This window comes from Salvelinus fontinalis, chromosome 7, assembly GCF_029448725.1.
Source record: "Salvelinus fontinalis isolate EN_2023a chromosome 7, ASM2944872v1, whole genome shotgun sequence".
NCBI classification, from domain to species: domain Eukaryota; kingdom Metazoa; phylum Chordata; class Actinopteri; order Salmoniformes; family Salmonidae; genus Salvelinus; species Salvelinus fontinalis.
The window spans coordinates 2434468-2456985 of record NC_074671.1 but is presented as its reverse complement, the minus strand read 5'-3'; the positions used below and the strand labels follow the sequence as shown (position 1 = coordinate 2456985).

Sequence of the window (22518 nt, the reverse complement as noted above, 5' to 3'; positions counted from 1 at the left end):
CAGTGAAGTCAATGTAACTCTGATGGATTCACACCGTTATGTCCAGGTTTTTATTAATCACTTATGTCCCCACCCAGACCAGGCTTTTGTGACGTTGGCGACCAATGACAACTATGCCAGAGGAGCCATGGTCCTGGGCAAGTCCCTGAGGAACCACAAGACAACCAGGAAGCTGGTGGTGATGATCGGACCCCACGTCTCTGACCCCTGCAAGTAAGAACCTTTTTCACTTCCCAGTGACGACTGTTATGATGTCCTAGAGTGACGCTGGAGCATTACGATGCCCTCAGCTGGTTAGTGTAACCTATGACCTTTTAACGTTGGTGTCGAAGATCTGATCCTAGACCTGTTGGAGATGATGTTCTGGGGCTTGATCAAACATGCTCTTCATCTCCCACACGCAGAATTGTTGGAATGATATGCCGTCTCGCCAACATATTCTAATCCAGGGTTTCCCAAACTGTCCTGCGCCGCCTTCTCTCTCTCCTTCCCGCCCTCCTCCTCTCGCTCCTCGCTCCTTCTCTTCTTCCTACCACCACCAGAGGAGTTCTTCACAAGATCTTTGACGAGGTCTTGTTGGTGGATGTGTTGGACAGCGGAGACTCAGCTCACCTGGCCCTGATGAAGAGACCTGACCTGGGAGTCACCTTCACCAAGCTACGCTGCTGGACCCTTACACACTATTCCAAATGTGTCTTCATGGACGCAGACACACTGGTGAGACACACACAATACTCTGACCGTCATGGACGCAGACACACTGGTGAGACACACACAATACTCTGACCGTCATGGACGCAGACACACTGGTGAGACACATGATTTGTACACCCTCCTCCTGGTACGGTATAGTTCACCTGTATGTGTTTGTTGCAGGTGGTACAGAACATAGATGAGTTGTTTGATAGAGAGGAGCTGTCTGCGGCCCCGGACCCCGGCTGGCCAGACTGTTTCAACTCCGGCGTGTTCGTGTTCCGGCCCTCCGACGAGACGTACAGCAAACTGCTCCAGTACTGCACAGAACACGGCAGCTTCGATGGTACGTGTCAGAGCTTTTAGTGATTTCCTTTCATTTGAGAATGTTATGTCTGTGATCAAAGATAATTTCCTTCACCCTCATACTGGAAACAAAAATGGATGTCAGAGAGAGAATTTCCTGGAAAACCAAATTGGTGGTCTATTTACTCAAGTGGCCATGTGGGACCTGTACTCTGGCCAACCACTGGCACATGGTGTTTCGTTTTATTGGTCAAACGGCAGCCATCGTCGATCATCATGTCACCAAAATCAGACCCTTGATATTTATTGGAAAGGAGCATCAAGCTCACCGTGACCTTTCAACCCTGTGAAGTTCATCAGAACTTATTTATGTTTCCATGTTCTGCTGGTAGGTCTTGGAGCATATCGGAGTAGTGTTTCCATGGTATCGGAGTAGCGTTTCCATGGTATCGGAGTAGTGTTTCCATGGTATCGGAGTAGTGTTTCCATGGTCTGCTGGTAGGTCTTGGAGCATATCGGAGTAGTGTTTCCATGGTATCGGAGTAGTGTTTCCATGTTCTGCTGGTAGGTCTTGCAGCATATCGGAGTAGTGTTTCCATGGTATCGGAGTAGTGTTTCCATGGTATCGGAGTAGTGTTTCCATGGTCTGCTGGTAGGTCTTGCAGCATATCGGAGTAGTGTTTCCATGGTATCGGAGTAGTGTTTCCATGGTCTGCTGGTAGGTCTTACAGCATATCGGAGTAGTGTTTCCATGGTATCGGAGTAGTGTTTCCATGGTATCGGAGTAGTGTTTCCATGGTATCGGAGTAGTGTTTCCATGGTATCGGAGTAGTGTTTCCATGGTATCGGAGTAGTGTTTCCATGGTTTGCTGGTAGGTCTTGCAGCATATCGGAGTAGTGTTTCCATGGTATCGGAGTAGTGTTTCCATGGTATCGGAGTAGTGTTTCCATGGTCTGCTGGTAGGTCTTGCAGCATATCGGAGTAGTGTTTCCATGGTATCGGAGTAGTGTTTCCATGGTCTGCTGGTAGGTCTTACAGCATATCGGAGTAGTGTTTCCATGGTATCGGAGTAGTGTTTCCATGGTATCGGAGTAGTGTTTCCATGGTCTGCTGGTAGGTGTTGCAGCATATCGGAGTAGTGTTTCCATGGTATCGGAGTAGTGTTTCCATGGTATCGGAGTAGTGTTTCCATGGTCTGCTGGTAGGTCTTGCAGCATATCGGAGTAGTGTTTCCATGGTATCGGAGTAGTGTTTCCATGGTCTGCTGGTAGGTCTTGCAGGATATCGGAGTAGTGTTTCCATGGTATCGGAGTAGTGTTTCCATGGTATCGGAGTAGTGTTTCCATGGTCTGCTGGTAGGTCTTGCAGTATATCGGAGTAGTGTTTCCATGGTATCGGAGTAGTGTTTCCATGGTATCGGAGTAGTGTTTCCATGGTATCGGAGTAGTGTTTCCATGGTATCGGAGTAGTGTTTCCATGGTCTGCTGGTAGGTCTTGCGGCATATCGGAGTAGTGTTTCCATGGTATCGGAGTAGTGTTTCCATGGTATCGGAGTAGTGTTTCCATGGTCTGCTGGTAGGTCTTGCAGCATATCGGAGTAGTGTTTCCATGGTATCGGAGTAGTGTTTCCATGGTATCGGAGTAGCGTTTCCATGGTATCGGAGTAGTGTTTCCATGGTATCGGAGTAGTGTTTCCATGGTCTGCTGGTAGGTCTTGCAGCATATCTGAGTAGTGTTTCCATGGTATCTGAGTAGTGTTTCCATGGTATCGGAGTAGTGTTTCCATGGTATCGGAGTAGTGTTTCCATGGTCTGCTGGTAGGTCTTGGAGCATATCGGAGTAGTGTTTCCATGGTATCGGAGTAGTGTTTCCATTGTATCGGAGTAGTGTTTCCATGGTATCGGAGTAGTGTTTCCATGGTCTGCTGGTAGGTCTTGCAGCATATCGGAGTAGTGTTTCCATGGTATCGGAGTAGTGTTTCCATGGTATCGGAGTAGTGTTTCCATGGTATCGGAGTAGTGTTTCCATGGTATCGGAGTAGTGTTGCCATGGTCTGCTGGTAGGTCTTGCAGCATATCGGAGTAGTGTTTCCATGGTATCGGAGTAGTGTTTCCATGGTCTGCTGGTAGGTCTTGCAGCATATCGGAGTAGTGTTTCCATGGTATCGGAGTAGTGTTTCCATGGTATCGGAGTAGTGTTTCCATGGTCTGCTGGTAGGTCTTGGAGCATATCGGAGTAGTGTTTCCATGGTATCGGAGTAGTGTTTCCATGGTATCGGAGTAGTGTTTCCATGTTCTGCTGGTAGGTCTTACAGCATATCGGAGTAGTGTTTCCATGGTATCGGAGTAGTGTTTCCATGGTATCGGAGTAGTGTTTCCATGTTCTGCTGGTAGGTCTTACAGCATATCGGAGTAGTGTTTCCATGGTATCGGAGTAGTGTTTCCATGGTCCGCTGGTAGGTCTTGCAGCATATCGGAGTAGTGTTTCCATGGTATCGGAGTAGTGTTTCCATGTTCTGCTGGTAGGTCTTACAGCATATCGGAGTAGTGTTTCCATGGTATCGGAGTAGTGTTTCCATGGTCCGCTGGTAGGTCTTGCAGCATATCGGAGTAGTGTTTCCATGGTATCGGAGTAGTGTTTCCATGTTCTGCTGGTAGGTCTTACAGCATATCGGAGTAGTGTTTCCATGGTATCGGAGTAGTGTTTCCATGGTATCGGAGTAGTGTTTCCATGGTCTGCTGGTAGGTCTTGCAGCATATCGGAGTAGTGTTTCCATGGTATCGGAGTAGTGTTTCCATGGTATCGGAGTAGTGTTTCCATGGTCTGCTGGTAGGTCTTGCAGCATATCGGAGTAGTGTTTCCAGGGTCTGCTGGTAGGTCTTACAGCATATCGGAGTAGTGTTTCCATGGTATCGGAGTAGTGTTTCCAGGGTCTGCTGGTAGGTCTTGCAGCATATCGGAGTAGTGTTTCCATGGTCTGCTGGTAGGTCTTGCAGCATATCGGAGTAGTGTTTCCATGGTATCGGAGTAGTGTTTCCATGGTCTGCTGGTAGGTCTTGGAGCATATCTGAGTAGTGTTTCCATGGTATCGGAGTAGTGTTTCCATGTTCTGCTGGTAGGTCTTGCAGCATTTCGGAGTAGTGTTTCCATGGTATCGGAGTAGTGTTTCCATGGTCTGCTGGTAGGTCTTGGAGCATATCAGTAGTGTTTCCATGGTATCGGAGTAGTGTTTCCATGGTCTGCTGGTAGGTCTTGCAGTATATCTGAGTAGTGTTTCCATGGTATCGGAGTAGTGTTTCCATGGTATCAGAGTAGTGTTTCCATAGTATCGGAATAGTGTTTCCATGGTATCGGAGTAGTGTTACCATGGTCTGCTGGTAGGTCTTGCAGCATATCGGAGTAGTGTTTCCATGGTATCGGAGTAGTGTTTCCATGGTATCGGAGTAGTGTTTCCATGGTCTGCTGGTAGGTCTTGCAGCATATCGGAGTAGTGTTTCCATGGTATCGGAGTAGTGTTTCCATGGTCTGCTGGTAGGTCTTGCAGCATATCGGAGTAGTGTTTCCATGGTCTGCTGGTAGGTCTTGGAGCATATCTGAGTAGTGTTTCCATGGTATCGGAGTAGTGTTTCCATGGTCTGCTGGTAGGTCTTGGAGCATATCGGAGTAGTGTTTCCATGGTATCGGAGTAGTGTTTCCATGGTCTGCAGGTAGGTCTTGCAGCATATCGGAGTAGTGTTTCCATGGTCTGCTGGTAGGTCTTGGAGCATATCGGAGTAGTGTTTCCATGGTCTGCTGGTAGGTCTTGGAGCATATCTAAGTAGTGTTTCCATGGTATCGGAGTAGTGTTTCCATGGTCTGCTGGTAGGTCTTGCAGTATATCGGAGTAGTGTTTCCATGGTATCGGAGTAGTGTTTCCATGGTATCGGAGTAGTGTTTCCATGGTATCGGAGTAGTGTTTCCATAGTATCGGAGTAGTGTTTCCATGGTCTGCTGGTAGGTCTTGCAGTATATCGGAGTAGTGTTTGCATGGTATCAGAGTAGTGTTTCCATGGTATCGGAGTAGTGTTTCCATGGTCTGCTGGTAGGTCTTGCAGCATATCGGAGTAGTGTTTCCATGGTATCGGAGTAGTGTTTCCATGGTCTGCTGGTAGGTCTTGGAGCATATCGGAGTAGTGTTTCCATGGTATCGGAGTAGTGTTTCCATGGTATCGGAGTAGTGTTTCCATGGTCTGCTGTAGGTCTTGGAGCATATCGGAGTAGTGTTTCCATGGTATCGGAGTAGTGTTTCCATGGTATCGGAGTAGTGTTTCCATGGTATCGGAGTAGTGTTTCCATGGTCTGCTGGTAGGTCTTGCAGCATATCGGAGTAGTGTTTCCATGGTATCGGAGTAGTGTTTCCATGGTCTGCTGGTATTAAATTTGCTGCTTTTCCAACTATGTAGAGGCAATATGTGCAGCATTCCAAGTATCTGTGGTATTTCCTATTGGGTCGTGGCTGGCCTCTAGCAGTCTGCTGTTCTGTAGGTTGGCCTCTAGCAGTCTGCTGTTCTGTAGGTTGGCCTCTAGCAGTCTGCTGTTCTGTAGGTTGGCCTCTAGCAGTCTGCTGTTCTGTAGGTTGGATGCTAGCAGTCTGCCGTTCTGTAGGTTGGCCTCTAGCAGTCTGCCGTTCTGTAGGTTGGATGCTAACAGTCTGCTGTTCTGTAGGTTGGATGCTAACAGTCTGCCGTTCTGTAGGTTGGATGCTAGCAGTCTGCTGTTCTGTAGGTTGGATGCTAGCAGTCTGCTGTTCTGTAGGTTGGCCTCTAGCAGTCTGCTGTTCTGTAGGTTGGCCTCTAACAGTCTGCTGTTCTGTAGGTTGGATGCTAGCAGTCTGCTGTTCTGTAGGTTGGATGCTAACAGTCTGCTGTTCTGTAGGTTGGATGCTAGCAGTCTGCTGTTCTGTAGGTTGGATGCTAACAGTCTGCTGTTCTGTAGGTTGGATGCTAGCAGTCTGCTGTTCTGTAGGTTGGATGCTAACAGTCTGCTGTTCTGTAGGTTGGATGCTAGCAGTCTGCTGTTCTGTAGGTTGGATGCTAACAGTCTGCCGTTCTGTAGGTTGGATGCTAACAGTCTGCTGTTCTGTAGGTTGGATGCTAGCAGTCTGCTATTCTGTAGGTTGGATGCTAACAGTCTGCTGTTCTGTAGGTTGGATGCTAGCAGTCTGCTGTTCTGTAGGTTGGATGCTAACAGTCTGCTGTTCTGTAGGTTGGATGCTAGTAGTCTGCTGTTCTGTAGGTTGGATGCTAACAGTCTGCTGTTCTGTAGGTTGGATGCTAACAGTCTGCTGTTCTGTAGGTTGGATGCTAGCAGTCTGCTGCTCTGTAGGTTGGATGCTAACAGTCTGCTGTTCTGTAGGTTGGATGCTAACAGTCTGCTGTTCTGTAGGTTGGATGCTAGCAGTCTGCTATTCTGTAGGTTGGATGCTAGCAGTCTGCTGTTCTGTAGGTTGGATGCTAGCAGTCTGCTGTTCTGTAGGTTGGATGCTAGCAGTCTGCTGTTCTGTAGGTTGGATGCTAACAGTCTGCTGTTCTGTAGGTTGGATGCTAGCAGTCTGCTGTTCTGTAGGTTGGATGCTAGCAGTCTGCTGTTCTGTAGGTTGGATGCTAACAGTCTGCTGTTCTGTAGGTTGGATGCTAGCAGTCTGCCGTTCTGTAGGTTGGATGCTAGCAGTCTGCCGTTCTGTAGGTTGGATGCTAGCAGTCTGCCGTTCTGTAGGTTGGATGCTAACAGTCTGCCGTTCTGTAGGTTGGATGCTAGCAGTCTGCCGTTCTGTAGGTTGGATGCTAGCAGTCTGCCGTTCTGTAGGTTGGATGCTAGCAGTCTGCTGTTCTGTAGGTTGGATGCTAACAGTCTGCTGTTCTGTAGGTTCGATGCTAACAGTCTGCTGTTCTGTAGGTTGGATGCTAGCAGTCTGCCGTTCTGTAGGTTGGATGCTAGCAGTCTGCTGTTCTGTAGGTTGGATGCTAACAGTCTGCTGTTCTGTAGGTTGAATGCTAGCAGTCTGCTGTTCTGTAGGTTGGATGCTAACAGTCTGCTGTTCTGTAGGTTGGATGCTAGTAGTCTGCTGTTCTGTAGGTTGGATGCTAGTAGTCTGCTGTTCTGTAGGTTGGATGCTAGTAGTCTGCTGTTCTGTAGGTTGGATGCTAGTAGTCTGCTGTTCTGTAGGTTGGATGCTAACAGTCTGCCATTCTGTAGGTTGGATGCTAGCAGTCTGCTGTTCTGTAGGTTGGATGCTAGCAGTCTGCCGTTCTGTAGGTTGGATGCTAACAGTCTGCTGTTCTGTAGGTTGGATGCTAACAGTCTGCTGTTCTGTAGGTTGGATGCTAACAGTCTGCCGTTCTGTAGGTTGAATGCTAACAGTCTGCTGTTCTGTAGGTTGAATGCTAACAGTCTGCTGTTCTGTAGGTTGGATGCTAACAGTCTGCTGTTCTGTAGGTTGGATGCTAGCAGTCTGCTGTTCTGTAGGTTGGATGCTAGCAGTCTGCTGTTCTGTAGGTTGGATGCTAGCAGTCTGCTGTTCTGTAGGTTGGATGCTAGCAGTCTGCTGTTCTGTAGGTTGGATGCTAACAGTCTGCTGTTCTGTATGTTGGATGCTAGCAGTCTGCTGTTCTGTAGGTTGGATGCTAGCAGTCTGCTGTTCTGTAGGTTGGATGCTAACAGTCTGCTGTTCTGTATGTTGGATGCTAGCAGTCTGCTGTTCTGTAGGTTGGATGCTAGCAGTCTGCTGTTCTGTAGGTTGGATGCTAACAGTCTGCCTGTTCTGTAGGTTGGATGCTAGCAGTCTGCTGTTCTGTAGGTTGGATGCTAGCAGTCTGCTGTTCTGTAGGTTGGATGCTAACAGTCTGCTGTTCTGTAGGTTGGATGCTAGGAGTCTGCAGTCCATTTCTAGTGTTTGCGGTTGAAGCATTTTTAAATAGCTCAATCTACATACGTCAAACGGGTCTTTATCAACACAGGGTCCTGTCATGACACCGCCTCTCTCTAACCCTGGGAGTTATTCTGAGGTGTTTTACGGGCTACGGGAGGGAGGGGTAGGGGTGACTTTTCCTCTAAGTAAGGTCTTTATCAAGCTTAACGTCTGAACACAGGGTCCTGTCACGACAGCGCCTCTCTCTAACCCTGGGAGTTATTCTGAGGGGCTCAACAGGGTTGGGATGAATTTGAGCCGGGCACTGGCTGACATTAACCCTGCACATCCCGTGAGACCCCTGGTGAATAGTAACCTCTGTCTTGGCTACAGCCCCAGGCTGAAATGCTACCCCTGTTCTTTACAGGCCACTACTTATGTCCAGGCCCATTTTAAGACGCATCCCTACTACTCCTGTAAATGGCTGCTATGCACGTACGTCAGTAGTCGGCTTGCCTAAACATCACTGTTACCATGGAGATCCGTCTGAAAGAAGTCTCTGTGAACGGTCTCTACAGGGCAGAATGTCGAGTACATTTTATAATGACACTTTACTGGTTGCTGTTCTGGTGGAGATGGGATCCACAGGAAAGGGGTGACCTTCTGTGACCTTCTGTGGCGCAGGTGGGCTGTTGATTGAAAATCCAATCTGACTCATTGCAAGTGATGCACTCTGACTCCCGAGTGGCGCAGCGGTCTAATGCACTGCATCTCAGTGCAAGAGGCATCATTACAGACCCTGGTTCGATTCCAGGCTGTATCACAACCAGCCGTTGTTGGTTGTCCCATAGGGCCCAGACCGTCATTATAAATACGAATTTGTTCTTAACTGACTTGCCTAGCTAAATAAAAAATGTAAAAAATTGCCAAATGTAGTTGACCGATGCAGGTTTCCTTGCAATCAGCTGGAAGTGTTTGCCGTTAGGCCCGGCCATAACGTGGAAGTGTTTACCGTTAGGCTCGGCCATAACGTGGAAGTGTTTACCGTTAGGCTCGGCCATAACGTGGAAGTGTTTGCCGTTAGGCCCGGCCATAACGTGGAAGTGTTTGCCGTTAGGCCCGGCCATAACGTGGAAGTGTTTGCCGTTCGGTTAGGCCATAACGTGGAAGTGTTTGCCGTTAGGCCCGGCCATAACGTGGAAGTGTTTGCCGTTCGGTTAGGCCCGGCCATAACGTGGAAGTGTTTGCCGTTCGGTTAGGCCCGGCCATAACGTGGAAGTGTTTGCCGTTCGGTTAGGCCCGGCCATAACGTGGAAGTGTTTGCCGTTCGGTTAGGCCCGGCCATAACGTGGAAGTGTTTGCCGTTAGGCCCGGCCATAACGTGGAAGTGTTTGCCGTTAGGCCCGGCCATAACGTGGAAGTGTTTGCCGTTAGGCCCGGCCATAACGTGGAAGTGTTTGCCGTTAGGCCCGGCCATAACGTGGAAGTGTTTACCGTTAGGTTAGGCCATAACGTGGAAGTGTTTGCCGTTAGGCCCGGCCATAACGTGGAAGTGTTTGCCGTTAGGCCCGGCCATAATGTGGAAGTGTTTGCCGTTCGGTTAGGCCCGGCCATAACGTGGAAGTGTTTGCCGTTAGGCTCGGCCATAACGTGGAAGTGTTTGCCGTTAGGCCCGGCCATAACGTGGAAGTGTTTGCCGTTCGGTTAGGCCCGGCCATAACGTGGAAGTGTTTGCCGTTCGGTTAGGCCCGGCCATAACGTGGAAGTGTTTGCCGTTCGGTTAGGCCCGGCCATAACGTGGAAGTGTTTGCCGTTCGGTTAGGCCCGGCCATAACGTGGAAGTGTTTGCCGTTCGGTTAGGCCCGGCCATAACGTGGAAGTGTTTGCCGTTAGGCCCGGCCATGACGTGGAAGTGTTTGCCGTTAGGCCCGGCCATGACGTGGAAGTGTTTGCCGTTAGGCCCGGCCATAACGTGGAAGTGTTTGCCGTTAGGCTCGGCCATGACGTGGAAGTGTTTGCCGTTAGGCTCGGCCATAACGTGGAAGTGTTTGCCGTTAGGCCCGGCCATAACGTGGAAGTGTTTGCCGTTAGGCCCGGCCATAACGTGGAAGTGTTTGCCGTTAGGCCCGGCCATAACGTGGAAGTGTTTGCCGTTAGGCCCGGCCATGACGTGGAAGTGTTTGCCGTTAGGCCCGGCCATAACGTGGAAGTGTTTGCCGTTAGGCCCGGCCATAACGTGGAAGTGTTTGCCGTTAGGCCCGGCCATAACGTGGAAGTGTTTACCGTTCGGTTCGGCCATAACGTGGAAGTGTTTGCCGTTCGGTTAGGCCCGGCCATAACGTGGAAGTGTTTACCGTTCGGTTCGGCCATAACGTGGAAGTGTTTACCGTTCGGTTCGGCCATAACGTGGAAGTGTTTGCCGTTAGGCTCGGCCATGACGTGGAAGTGTTTGCCGTTAGGCCCGGCCATAACGTGGAAGTGTTTGCCGTTCGGTTAGGCCCGGCCATAACGTGGAAGTGTTTGCCGTTAGGCCCGGCCATAACGTGGAAGTGTTTACCGTTCGGTTAGGCCCGGCCATAACGTGGAAGTGTTTGCCGTTCGGTTAGGCCCGGCCATAACGTGGAAGTGTTTGCCGTTAGGCCCGGCCATAACGTGGAAGTGTTTACCGTTAGGCCCGGCCATAACGTGGAAGTGTTTGCCGTTAGGCCCGGCCATAACGTGGAAGTGTTTGCCGTTAGGCCCGGCCATAACGTGGAAGTGTTTGCCGTTAGGCCCGGCCATAACGTGGAAGTGTTTGCCGTTCGGTTAGGCCATAACGTGGAAGTGTTTGCCGTTAGGCCCGGCCATAACGTGGAAGTGTTTGCCGTTCGGTTAGGCCCGGCCATAACGTGGAAGTGTTTGCCGTTCGGTTAGGCCCGGCCATAACGTGGAAGTGTTTGCCGTTCGGTTAGGCCCGGCCATAACGTGGAAGTGTTTGCCGTTCGGTTAGGCCCGGCCATAACGTGGAAGTGTTTGCCGTTCGGTTAGGCCCGGCCATAACGTGGAAGTGTTTGCCGTTCGGTTAGGCCCGGCCATAACGTGGAAGTGTTTGCCGTTAGGCCCGGCCATAACGTGGAAGTGTTTGCCGTTAGGCCCGGCCATGACGTGGAAGTGTTTGCCGTTAGGCTCAGCCATGACGTGGAAGTGTTTGCCGTTAGGCTCGGCCATGACGTGGAAGTGTTTGCCGTTAGGCTCGGCCATAACGTGGAAGTGTTTGCCGTTCGGTTAGGGCCGGCCATAACGTGAAAGTGTTTGTCACGTGCAAATTGAAAATAAGAGCCAGAAATCCAAACTGTATACAGACCAGCATACCAAAGGTGGGGTTGACTACACTAGTCGTGGATCTTTTCTCTCCTTCCTGCAGAAGGACCAACCACACGGACAGCCGGTAATGTATCATTCTATTCAGCTTTCTGGTTTGTAACGGTTGTGAGAACTTTCCAAACGCCTCCCCCTTTGTTTTGACACTGCTGCTACTCGCTGTTTATTATCTACGCATAGTCACTCCACAAATGACCTCGACTAACCTGTATCCCCGCACATTGACTCGGTACCAATACACTCCCTGTATATAGTCTTGTTATTGTCATTTTCTTGTTACAATTGTTTTTAACTTTAGTTTATTTAGTAAATATTTCTGGAACTACATTGTTGGTTAAGGGCTTGTAAGTAAGCATTTCATGGTAAAGTCTACTACACCTGTTGTAGTCAGCGTGTGTGACAAATTCTACCTGAAGTAAAATTCAATGTGGCTCTTCAGGCAACCTGTTGGCAGGCCGTTACATAAATGGAGCCGGTATCCTAGCAGTCTCTCTCTCTCTGATGGCACTTCAGAGCATTCAGAGAACATCATGGTGGATTCAGCAGGTTTAGATTGAGAACAATGCCCTCTTTCATGAAAGACTTTGTTTTCACAGTGTTTTATAAGCATAGAGACCCAGTTTGGAAAGTCACTTCGTTAGATTGGAGCTAAATTACACTATTTGAGGGAGGGCAGACTTGAAAGCAGTTCTGGTTTGTACTGATCAGTCATCAAGGGACACGTAGTAATTGAATCGTGTATTTTACCGAGCCTTTTGGTACTAACGCGTCCTCATCCACAATAGGAAGACTTAAACTGGATATTTTAACACATGTTTGAATATGCTACAGTTTTAACTTTGGAAAAATAGACTTTTGGGCCTATTGCAAAGAGAAACACACAGCTTTGTGTATGTACTCTGCAATAACACATTAATAATCCCTTTTAAACAGGAACATATTGCCATTGGTCTGACTAGCTCAGTGAAGCTAGCAGCTGTCCACCCTCATCAGAACAATGAATCTGTGAAGCAGCTCTGTCTAATATGGCTAAAATATTCCAGCTATGGTTCGGGGCACCAATTAGTTTGCTTAATAGTGCCACGTGCTTTCAAGAGGGGACTCATTCTGGCGGACTGAAGTGACTGTTGGCAGGAATCTAGTGTCTCTGTCTGGGCTGTTATCACACAGGAGAATCTAGTGTCTGTCTGGGCTGGTATCGCACAGGAGAATCTAGTGTCTCTGTCTGGGCTGGTATCACACAGGAGAATCTAGTGTCTCTGTCTGGGCTGGTATCACACAGGAGAATCTAGTTTCTGTCTGGGCTGGTATCACACAGCAGAATCTAGTGTCTGTCTGGGCTGGTATCACACAGGAGAATCTAGTTTCTGTCTGGGCTGGTATCACACAGGAGAATCTAGTTTCTGTCTGGGCTGGTATCACACAGGAGAATCTAGTTTCTGTCTGGGCTGGTATCACACAGGAGAATCTAGTGTCTCTGTCTGGGCTGGTATCACACAGGAGAATCTAGTGTCTCTGTCTGGGCTGGTATCACACAGGAGAATCTAGTGTCTCTGTCTGGGCTGGTATCACACAGCAGAATCTAGTGTCTGTCTGGGCTGGTATCACACAGCAGAATCTAGTGTCTGTCTGGGCTGGTATCGCACAGGAGAATCTAGTGTCTCTGTCTGGGCTGGTATCACACAGCAGAACCTAGTCTCTGTCTGGGCTGGTATCACACAGGAGAATCTAGTGTCTGTCTGGTATCACACAGCAGAATCTAGTGTCTGTCTGGGCTGGTATCACACAGGAGAATCTAGTGTCTCTGTCTGGGCTGGTATCACACAGGAGAATCTAGTGTCTCTGTCTGGGCTGGTATCACACAGGAGAATCTAGTGTGTCTGTCTGGGCTGGTATCACACAGGAGAATCTAGTGTGTCTGTCTGGGCTGGTATCACACAGGAGAATCTAGTGTCTGTCTGGGCTGGTATCACACAGGAGAATCTATTGTCTGGGCTGGTATCACACAGCAGAATCTAGTGTGTCTGTCTGGGCTGGTATCACACAGCAGAATCTAGTGTCTGTCTGGGCTGGTATCACACAGGAGAATCTAGTGTCTGTCTGGGCTGGTATCACACAGGAGAATCTAGTGTCTCTGTCTGGGCTGGTATCACACAGGAGAATCTAGTGTCTGTCTGGGCTGGTATTACACAGCAGAATCTAGTGTCTCTGTCTGGGCTGGTATCACACAGGAGAATCTAGTGTCTGTCTGGGCTGGTATCACACAGGAGAATCTAGTGTCTCTGTCTGGGCTGGTATCACACAGGAGAATCTAGTGTCTCTGTCTGGGCTGGTATCACACAGGAGAATCTAGTGTCTCTGTCTGGGCTGGTATCACACAGGAGAATCTAGTGTCTGTCTGGGCTGGTATCACACAGGAGAATCTAGTGTCTGTCTGGGCTGGTATCACACAGGAGATTCTAGTGTCTCTGTCTGGGCTGGTATCACACAGGAGATTCTAGTGTCTGTCTGGTATCACACAGGAGAATCTAGTGTCTGTCTGGGCTGGTATCACACAGCAGAATCTAGTGTCTGTCTGGGCTGGTATCACACAGGAGAATCTAGTGTCTCTGTCTGGGCTGGTATCACACAGGAGAATCTAGTGTCTGTCTGGGCTGGTATCACACAGGAGAATCTAGTGTCTCTGTCTGGGCTGGTATCACACAGGAGAATCTAGTGTCTCTGTCTGGGCTGGTATCACACAGGAGAATCTAGTGTCTGTCTGGGCTGGTATCACACAGGAGAATCTAGTGTCTCTGTCTGGGCTGGTATCACACAGGAGAATCTAGTGTCTGTCTGGGCTGGTATCACACAGGAGAATCTAGTGTCTGTCTGGGCTGGTATTACACAGCAGAATCTAGTGTCTCTGTCTGGGCTGGTATCACACAGGAGAATCTAGTGTCTCTGTCTGGGCTGGTATCACACAGGAGAATCTAGTGTCTCTGTCTGGGCTGGTATCACACAGGAGAATCTAGTGTCTCTGTCTGGGCTGGTATCACACAGGAGAATCTAGTGTCTCTGTCTGGGCTGGTATCACACAGGAGAATCTAGTGTCTGTCTGGGCTGGTATTACACAGCAGAATCTAGTGTCTCTGTCTGGGCTGGTATCACACAGGAGAATCTAGTGTCTCTGTCTGGGCTGGTATCACACAGGAGAATCTAGTGTCTGTCTGGGCTGGTATTACACAGCAGAATCTAGTGTCTCTGTCTGGGCTGGTATCACACAGGAGAATCTAGTGTCTCTGTCTGGGCTGGTATCACACAGGAGAATCTAGTGTCTGTCTGGGCTGGTATCACACAGGAGAATCTAGTGTCTGTCTGGGCTGGTATCACACAGCAGAATCTAGTGTCTCTGTCTGGGCTGGTATCACACAGGAGAATCTAGTGTCTGTCTGGGCTGGTATCACACAGCAGAATCTAGTGTCTCTGTCTGGGCTGGTATCACACAGGAGAATCTAGTGTCTCTGTCTGGGCTGGTATCACACAGGAGATTCTAGTGTCTGTCTGGTATCACACAGGAGAATCTGGTGTCTGTCTGGGCTGGTATCACACAGGAGAATCTAGTGTCTCTGTCTGGGCTGGTATCACACAGGAGAATCTAGTGTCTGTCTGGGCTGGTATCACACAGGAGAATCTAGTGTCTCTGTCTGGGCTGGTATTACACAGCAGAATCTAGTGTCTCTGTCTGGGCTGGTATCACACAGGAGAATCTAGTGTCTCTGTCTGGGCTGGTATCACACAGGAGAATCTAGTGTCTCTGTCTGGGCTGGTATCACACAGCAGAATCTAGTGTCTGTCTGGGCTGGTATCACACAGCAGAATCTAGTGTCTCTGTCTGGGCTGGTATCACACAGCCGAATCTAGTGTCTGTCTGGGCTGGTATCACACAGGATAATCTAGTGTCTGTCTGGGCTGGTATCACACAGGAGAAACCTGGACCTCTGAAAAAATCAACTACCCATTTTAATGTTTATGTCTACCAAGAATACCGTCTCTCCGTACTGCTCTACCAGGCAAAAAGGCAGTAATGAACTCATTTGGTCTAAAATTAGTTCATGTAATGTTGGCTCCATTAAATACATGTAACGTTGGCTCCATTAAATACATGTAACGTTGGCTCCATTAAATACGTGTAACGTTGGCTCCATTAAATACATGCTGAATCATGTGGACAAGCATCTTGCCTCTTGTGTTCAGGAGAACATGGGGGTCATGTTAGCAGTAACCGCATAAAGTTACTGTGAAACCGAGGTCAATAAAAGGCATTTCTCTCAGTTCCACACTGAGCAGTTACTACCTTTTTGCTTGGTAGGGCAGCATAGACTACAGCCCACTATAGACTACAAACTACAGCCCACTATAGACTATAGACTACAGCCCACTATAGACCACAAGACTACAGCCCACTATAGACTACAGCTCACTATAGACTACAGCCCACTATAGACTACCGCCCACTATAGACTACAGCCCACTATAGACTACAGCCCACTATAGACTACAGCCCACTATAGACTACAGCCCACTCTAGACTATAGACCACTATAAACTACAGCCCACTATAGACTACAGCCCACTATAGACTACAGCCCACTCTAGACTACAGCCCACTATAGACCACAGCCCACTATAGACCACAGCCCACTATAGACTATAGACTACAGCCCACTATAGACTACAGCCCACTATAGACCACAAGACTACAGCCCACTATAGACTACAGCCCACTATAGACTACAGCCCACTATAGACTACAGCCCACTATAGACTACAGCCCACTATAGACTACAGCCCACTATAGACTACAGCCCACTATAGACTACAGCCCACTCTAGACTACAGCCCACTATAGACTACAGCCCACTATAGACCACAGCCCACTATAGACTATAGACTCCACCCACTGTGAGCAGTTACCTTTTTGCTTGGTAGGGCAGCATAGACCACACTAGCTGTGTGGGAGGAGGTGCATCATTATCTAATGTCAGGCTATCTTGTTACTGATCTTGTTATTTGAAGCTGTGTGTGACTCTCGCTCCTCAGACCGTTTTCTAAACCTCCTGGATTCCCTGTGCTCTTGAATGCCACATTAATGGCCTAGCGATATGCTAGCAGGTTGTGGGGGATGCTAATTGGCTAAAGCTGCAGTATTTTTAGCCAGCGACGGTCTTTTTCACGTTGCACTGTAGCTGTGACTTGCAGTTCCTCTGACCTTTTTGTTTGTTTTTGTGCTCCAGTCCTCCATTACGACTGGAAAACATGATTTACTCATGCTTACATATTCAAGTCCATCATTATGCCTTAGTTTTAACCTGACTGTATAGCGCTGGCTAACCAACAGAACCACCTATATCTGAGTGATGAAATGGTTCAGGAGAGATGACAGACTCTTCCAGTCATGGGCCGGGGCGCCTCTATTCAATTTCCTCTTTGTACCGCACGCCGTCCTGGTGTGATCTTGGACTTCCCTGAGGCTAACCCGAACCCTATCTGTAGACCTGTGGTTCAGGTATTCTGGGGAAGTGCTACATTCCTGCTGAGCCCTGTTCATCCCCTCTAAATGAAAAGGGGCCCGTGTTAACTCCATATAAACTCTATGGGAGACGCTCTGCTAGAGGAAAGCTTCAAGGGGAGTATCTAGGGCTGGGGGGGAAATGGTTGGCTGGGGGGAAATGGAGGGCGGGGGAGAATATGGGGGGCCTGGGGGAGAATAGGGGGGGGCTAGGGGGGAAATGGGGGGAGAATGGAGGGGCTGGGGGAGAATAGGGGGAAATGGGGGGGCGGAGGGAGAATAGGGGGAAATGGGGGGGCTGGGGGAGAATAGGGCGGAAATGGGGGGGCTGGGGGAGAATAGGGACGAAATGGGGGGGCTGGGGGAGAATAGGGCGGAAATGGGGGGGCTGGGGGAGAATAGGGCGGAAATGGGGGGGCTGGGGGAGAATAGGGGGGAATAGGGCGGAAATGGGGGGCTGGGGGAGAATAGGTGAGAATAGGGCGGAAATGGGGGGGCTGGGGGAGAATAGGGGGGAAATGGAGGCCTGGGAGAGCGCTGTGCTGTATAACACGTAGCCTACATAAAGATCCTCTTGTTCCTGTTCTGTACCATGTACAATAAATGGACTAGCCACATGTTACAGGTCCATCTCCTAGTGCACAATGAATACATTCACTCCTTGTGTCGTCGTGGTTCGACTGGTGGACTGGGACACCTCCAAATGTACATTTTTCCACTGTGTGTGTGTTTGTGTGTGGAGCCTCTTCTGTGAAAAGGTTGCTCAGCTGTTGGTGTGCTGTTTTTAAAGGACTCGTGTCGAGGTGTGACTTGGTGGACTGTAGGGCTTAGTCAAATCAAATTGTGTTTGTCACATACACGTGTTTAACAGATGTTATTGTGGGTGTAGCGAAATGCTTGTGCTTCTCCAACAGTGCAGTAATATCTAACAATTCACACAATATAAAGGAATGAGAATATAAAAATACTTGGATGAGCAGCATAGATTAAGAAATATAGAATACAGTATATCCATATGAGATGAGTAATGCAAGATATGTAAGCATTATTAAAGTGACTAGTGATTTCAAGTCTGTATGTAGGCAGCCACCTCTGAGTAAGTGGTGGCTGTTTAACAGTCTGATGGCCTTGAGATGGAAGCTGTTTTTCAGTCTCTCGGTCCCAGCTTTGATGCACCTGTACTGACCTCTCCTTCTGGATGATAGCGGGGTGAACAGGTAGTGATGCACCTGTACTGACCTCGCCTTCTGGATGATAGAGGGGTGAACAGGTAGTGATGCACCTGTACTGACCTCTCCTTCTGGATGATAGCGGGGTGAACAGGCAGTGATGCACCTGTACTGACCTCGTCTTCTGGATGATAGAGGGGTGAACAGGCAGTGATGCACCTGTACTGACCTCGCCTTCTGGATGATAGCGGGGTGAACAGGCAGTGATGCACCTGTACTGACCTCACCTTCTGGATGATAGCGGGGTGAACAGGTAGTGATGCACCTGTACTGACCTCTCCTTCTGGATGATAGAGGGGTGAACAGGCAGTGATGCACCTGTACTGACCTCGCCTTCTGGATGATAGCGGGGTGAACAGGCAGTGATGCACCTGTACTGACCTCACCTTCTGGATGATAGAGGGGTGAACAGGCAGTGATGCACCTGTACTGACCTCTCCTTCTGGATGATAGCGGGGTGAACAGGCAGTGGCTTGGGTGGTTGTTGTACTTCCTGTGACATCAGGTGCAGTTCCCGTACCAGGCGGTGATACAGCCCAACAGGATGCTGTCGATTGTGCATCTGTAGAAGTTTGTGAGTGCTTTTGGTGATAAGCCAAATTTCTTTAGCCTCCTGAGGTTGAAGAGGCGCTGCTGCGCCTTCTTCACCACGCTGTCTGTGTGTGTGGACCATTTCAGTTTGTCTGTGATGTGTACGCCGAGGAACTTAACTTTCCACCTTCTCCACTGCTGTCCCGTCGATGTGGATAAGGGGGTGCTCCCTCTGCTGTTTCCTGAAGTCCACGATCATCTCCTTTGTTTTGTTGACGTTGAGTGAGAGGTTATTTTCCTGACACCACACTCCGAGTGCTCTCACCTCCTCCCTGTAGGCCGTCTCGTCATTGTTGGTAATCAAGCTTACTACTGTTGTCGTCTGCAAACTTGATGATTGAGTTGGAGGTGTGCTTGGCCACTCAGTGAACAGGGAGTACAGGAAGGGGCTGAGAACGCACCCTTGTGGGCCACGGAGGAGAGCCCACAGTCCGTGTCTGTGGCACTGTATTATCCTCAAAGCGGTGACTGTTCTTGTCCGGAAGCAAGACGTCTGTGTCCGTGACGTGGTTGGTTTTCCTTTTGTAGTCCGTGATTGTCTGTTGAACCTGCCCCACACGTCTTGTCTGAGCCGTTGAATTGTGACTCCACTCTGTCTCTCTACTGATGTTTTGCCTGTTTGATTGCCTTATTGAGGGATAATTACTCTATTTGTATTCATCCATATTCCCAATCACCCTGCCTTGGTTAAATGCGATGGTTCGCGCTTTGTTTTGCATTAATGCTTCCATCTATGTGCGGCTTCCGGTTAGGATAAGTTTCAAGAGTACAACATCTCCTACTTCCTGATAATAGAAGTATCCGTTTATTTAACGGAGGCTACCCGGAACATATCCCAGTCCGCGTGATCAAAACAATTACGAAGCATGGATTTCCGATTGGTCAGACCAGCATTGAATAGTCCTTAGCACGGGTACTTCCTGTTTGAGTTTCTGCCTAATAGGAAGGGAGGAGCAGAATGGAGTCATGATCAGATTTGCCAATGGGAGGGTGGGGGAGGGCCTTGTTGGTGTAGCAGTGGTTGAGTGTTTCAGCAGTGCGAGTGTTTCAGCAGTGGTCGGGTGTTTCAGCAGTGGTCGAGTGTTTCAGCAGTGGTCGAGTGTTTTCAGCAGCGCTAGTGTTTCAGCAGTGGTCGAGTGTTAGTCAATGTTTTGACAGAAGTTTGGTAATGTTTTTCTCAAATTTACTTTAAAATCCCCAGCTACAATAAATGCGGCCTCAGGATATATGGTTTCCAGATTGCATAAAGTCCAGTGCAGTTCTTTTGAGGGCCGTCGTGGTATCGGCTTGAGGGGGCCGTGACTATAACTGAAGAATATCTTGGGAGATAATACGGTCGGCATTTGCTTGTGAGGAATTCTAGGTCGGGTTAACAAAAGGGCTTGAGTTCCTGTATGTTTCACATGCTGTGATATCATGAAACATACACCCCCACCCTTCTTGCAGGGAGATATTTATTCCTGTCTGCGCGATGAACTGAAGCCAACTGGCTGAACGGACTCATATCCCGAGAGAGCCACGTTTCCATGAAACATCGGGGCGGCAGGTAGCCTAGTAGTTAGAGTGTTGATGGATCTTGAATCCCAGAGCTGCCAAGATAAAAATCTGTCATCCTGCCCCTGAACAAGGCAGTTAACCTCTCTGGGACGCTAGCGCCTTGTTCAGCGCATGGCCAACATCCAGTGAAAAATGCAGAGCGCCAAATTCAAATAAATTACTATAAAAATTTAACTTTCATGAAATCACACATTCCAATACACCACTGTTCCAATACACCAAATTAAATACACCAAATTAAAAGCTACACTTGTTATGAATCAAGCCAACATGTCAGATTTCAAAAAGGCTTTACGACGAAAGCACACCAAACGATTATGTTAGGTCAGTACATAGCCACAGAAAAACACAGCCATTTTTCCAGCCAAAGAGAGGAGTCACAAAAAGCAGAAATAGAGATAAAATGAATCACTAACCTTTGATGATCTTCATCAGATGACACTCATAGGACTTCATGTTACACAATACATGTATGTTTTGTTCGATAAAGTTCATATTTATATCCAAAAATCTCAGTTTACATTGCCGCGTTATGTTCAGTAATGTTTTGCTTCCAAAACTTCCGGTGATTTTTGCAGAGAGTCACATCAATTTACAGAAATACTCATTATAAATGTTGATGAAAATACATGTGTTATGCATGGAACTTTAGATAAACTTCTCCTTAATGCAACCGCTGTGTCAGATTTCAAAAAAGCTTTACTGAAAAAGCAAACCATGCAATAATCTGAGTACAAACAGATATCCGCCATGTTGTGGAGTCAACAAAGTCAGAAATAGCATTATAAATATTCACTTACCTTTGATCTTCATCAGAATGCACTCCCAGGAATCCCAGTTCCACAATAAATGTTTGATTTGTTTGATAAAGTCCATCGTTTATGTCCAAACACCTCCTTTTGTTCGCGCGTTTAGTACACAATCCAAACTGACGATGCGCTGGCAAGTCCAGGCAAAAGTTCAGACAGTCATAATACAGTTGGTAGAAACATGTCAAACTAAGTATAAAATCAGTCTTTAGGATTTTTTTATCATAAATCTTCAACATAATCTGCCCGAGGACTCCAACAGGCCCCTCAGGCGTGACGCCCGCTGAAGGCCCATTCTGCTAACCTACTAGGCCTGTTAGCTACCTAGAGCTACCTGGAATCCTACTAATTCCACGACTGGTCTATCGACGTCACCGCACGAAGAGGCAAAAACAGACTTCCCCCCCCCCCCATCGCAACGTCCCCCAAAGGCTAACTTGCCTGCCCCGGTCTGCTAACTGCTAGCTTATCTTACAGCTAGCGCAGCCAGGAAGCTAGCACTAGTTAGCAAACACAATTCTACAATTCACAACCTCTCTTTCGCCATCGCTATCCGGCTTGGATTCTCTGTCGACACGACCACGTCTGGTTTGCAGACGTGCCCTCAACCGGTGCCCTCAACCGGCCTCCGTCTGAGCAAACCCCCTCCGTCTGAGCAGACCACCCCCCCGGGCTACTAACTTTAAACACGTGCTAGCTTAGTGGAGGCCTCACTACTCCATCTACGGCTGCCCCCTGGACACTATGATCACTTGGCTACATAGCTGATGCCTGCTTGACTGTCCATTAATTCACGGTACTCCATTCTGTTTATTTGTGTTTTATCTGTCGGCTCTGTGCCTTAACTCAGGATCTGTGTGTAGTTAATCCGACCCTCTCTGCCCAGTCGTCGCCATTTTTACCTTCTGTTGCTGTGTTAGCTGACTAGCTGCTGTTATCTCACCTGCTGTTTTAGCTAGCTCTCCCAATCATGACCTGCAATCACTTTATGCCTTATTGTATGTCTCTCTCAAATATCAATATGCCTTGCATACTGTTGTTCAGGCTAGTTATCATTGTTTTGGTTTGCAATGGACCCCGTAGTTCCACTCTCCGTACCTCTGATACCTCCTTTGTCCCACCCCCCACACATGCGGTGACCTCACCCATTGAGACCAGCATGTCCAGAGATACAACCTCTCTTATCATCACCCAGTGCCTGGGCTTGCCTCCGCTGTACCCGTGCCCCACCATACCCTGGTCTGCACATTATGCCCAGAATCTATTCTACCACGCCCATAAATCTGCTCCTTTTATTCCTTGTCCCCAACGCTCTAGGCGACCAGTTTTGATAGCCTTTAGCCGCACCCTCATCCCACTACTCCTCTGTTCCTCGGGTGATGTGGAGGTAAACCCAGGCCCTGCGTGTCCCCAGGCACCCTCATTTGTTGACTTCTGTGATCGAAAAAGCCTTGGCCTCATGCATGCCAACATCAGAAGCCTCCTCCCTAAGTTTGCCTTACTCACCGCTTTAGCACACTCTGCCAACCCTGATG

At 48.6% G+C, this 22518-nt stretch overlaps 1 protein-coding gene across 2 annotated transcripts in view; it reads left to right on the top strand.

Annotated features, from left to right (window-relative positions):
- LOC129858928 (glycogenin-1-like) overlaps positions 1-22518 on the top strand; it is a 64892-nt gene that overhangs the window by 6316 nt on the left and 36058 nt on the right. For both annotated transcript variants that reach the window (XM_055928169.1, XM_055928170.1), the window contains exons 2-4: positions 78-213; positions 543-717; positions 877-1039. In XM_055928169.1, coding sequence (XP_055784144.1) covers positions 78-213; positions 543-717; positions 877-1039 — 474 coding nt within the window. The remainder of the gene's footprint in view (positions 1-77; positions 214-542; positions 718-876; positions 1040-22518) is intronic.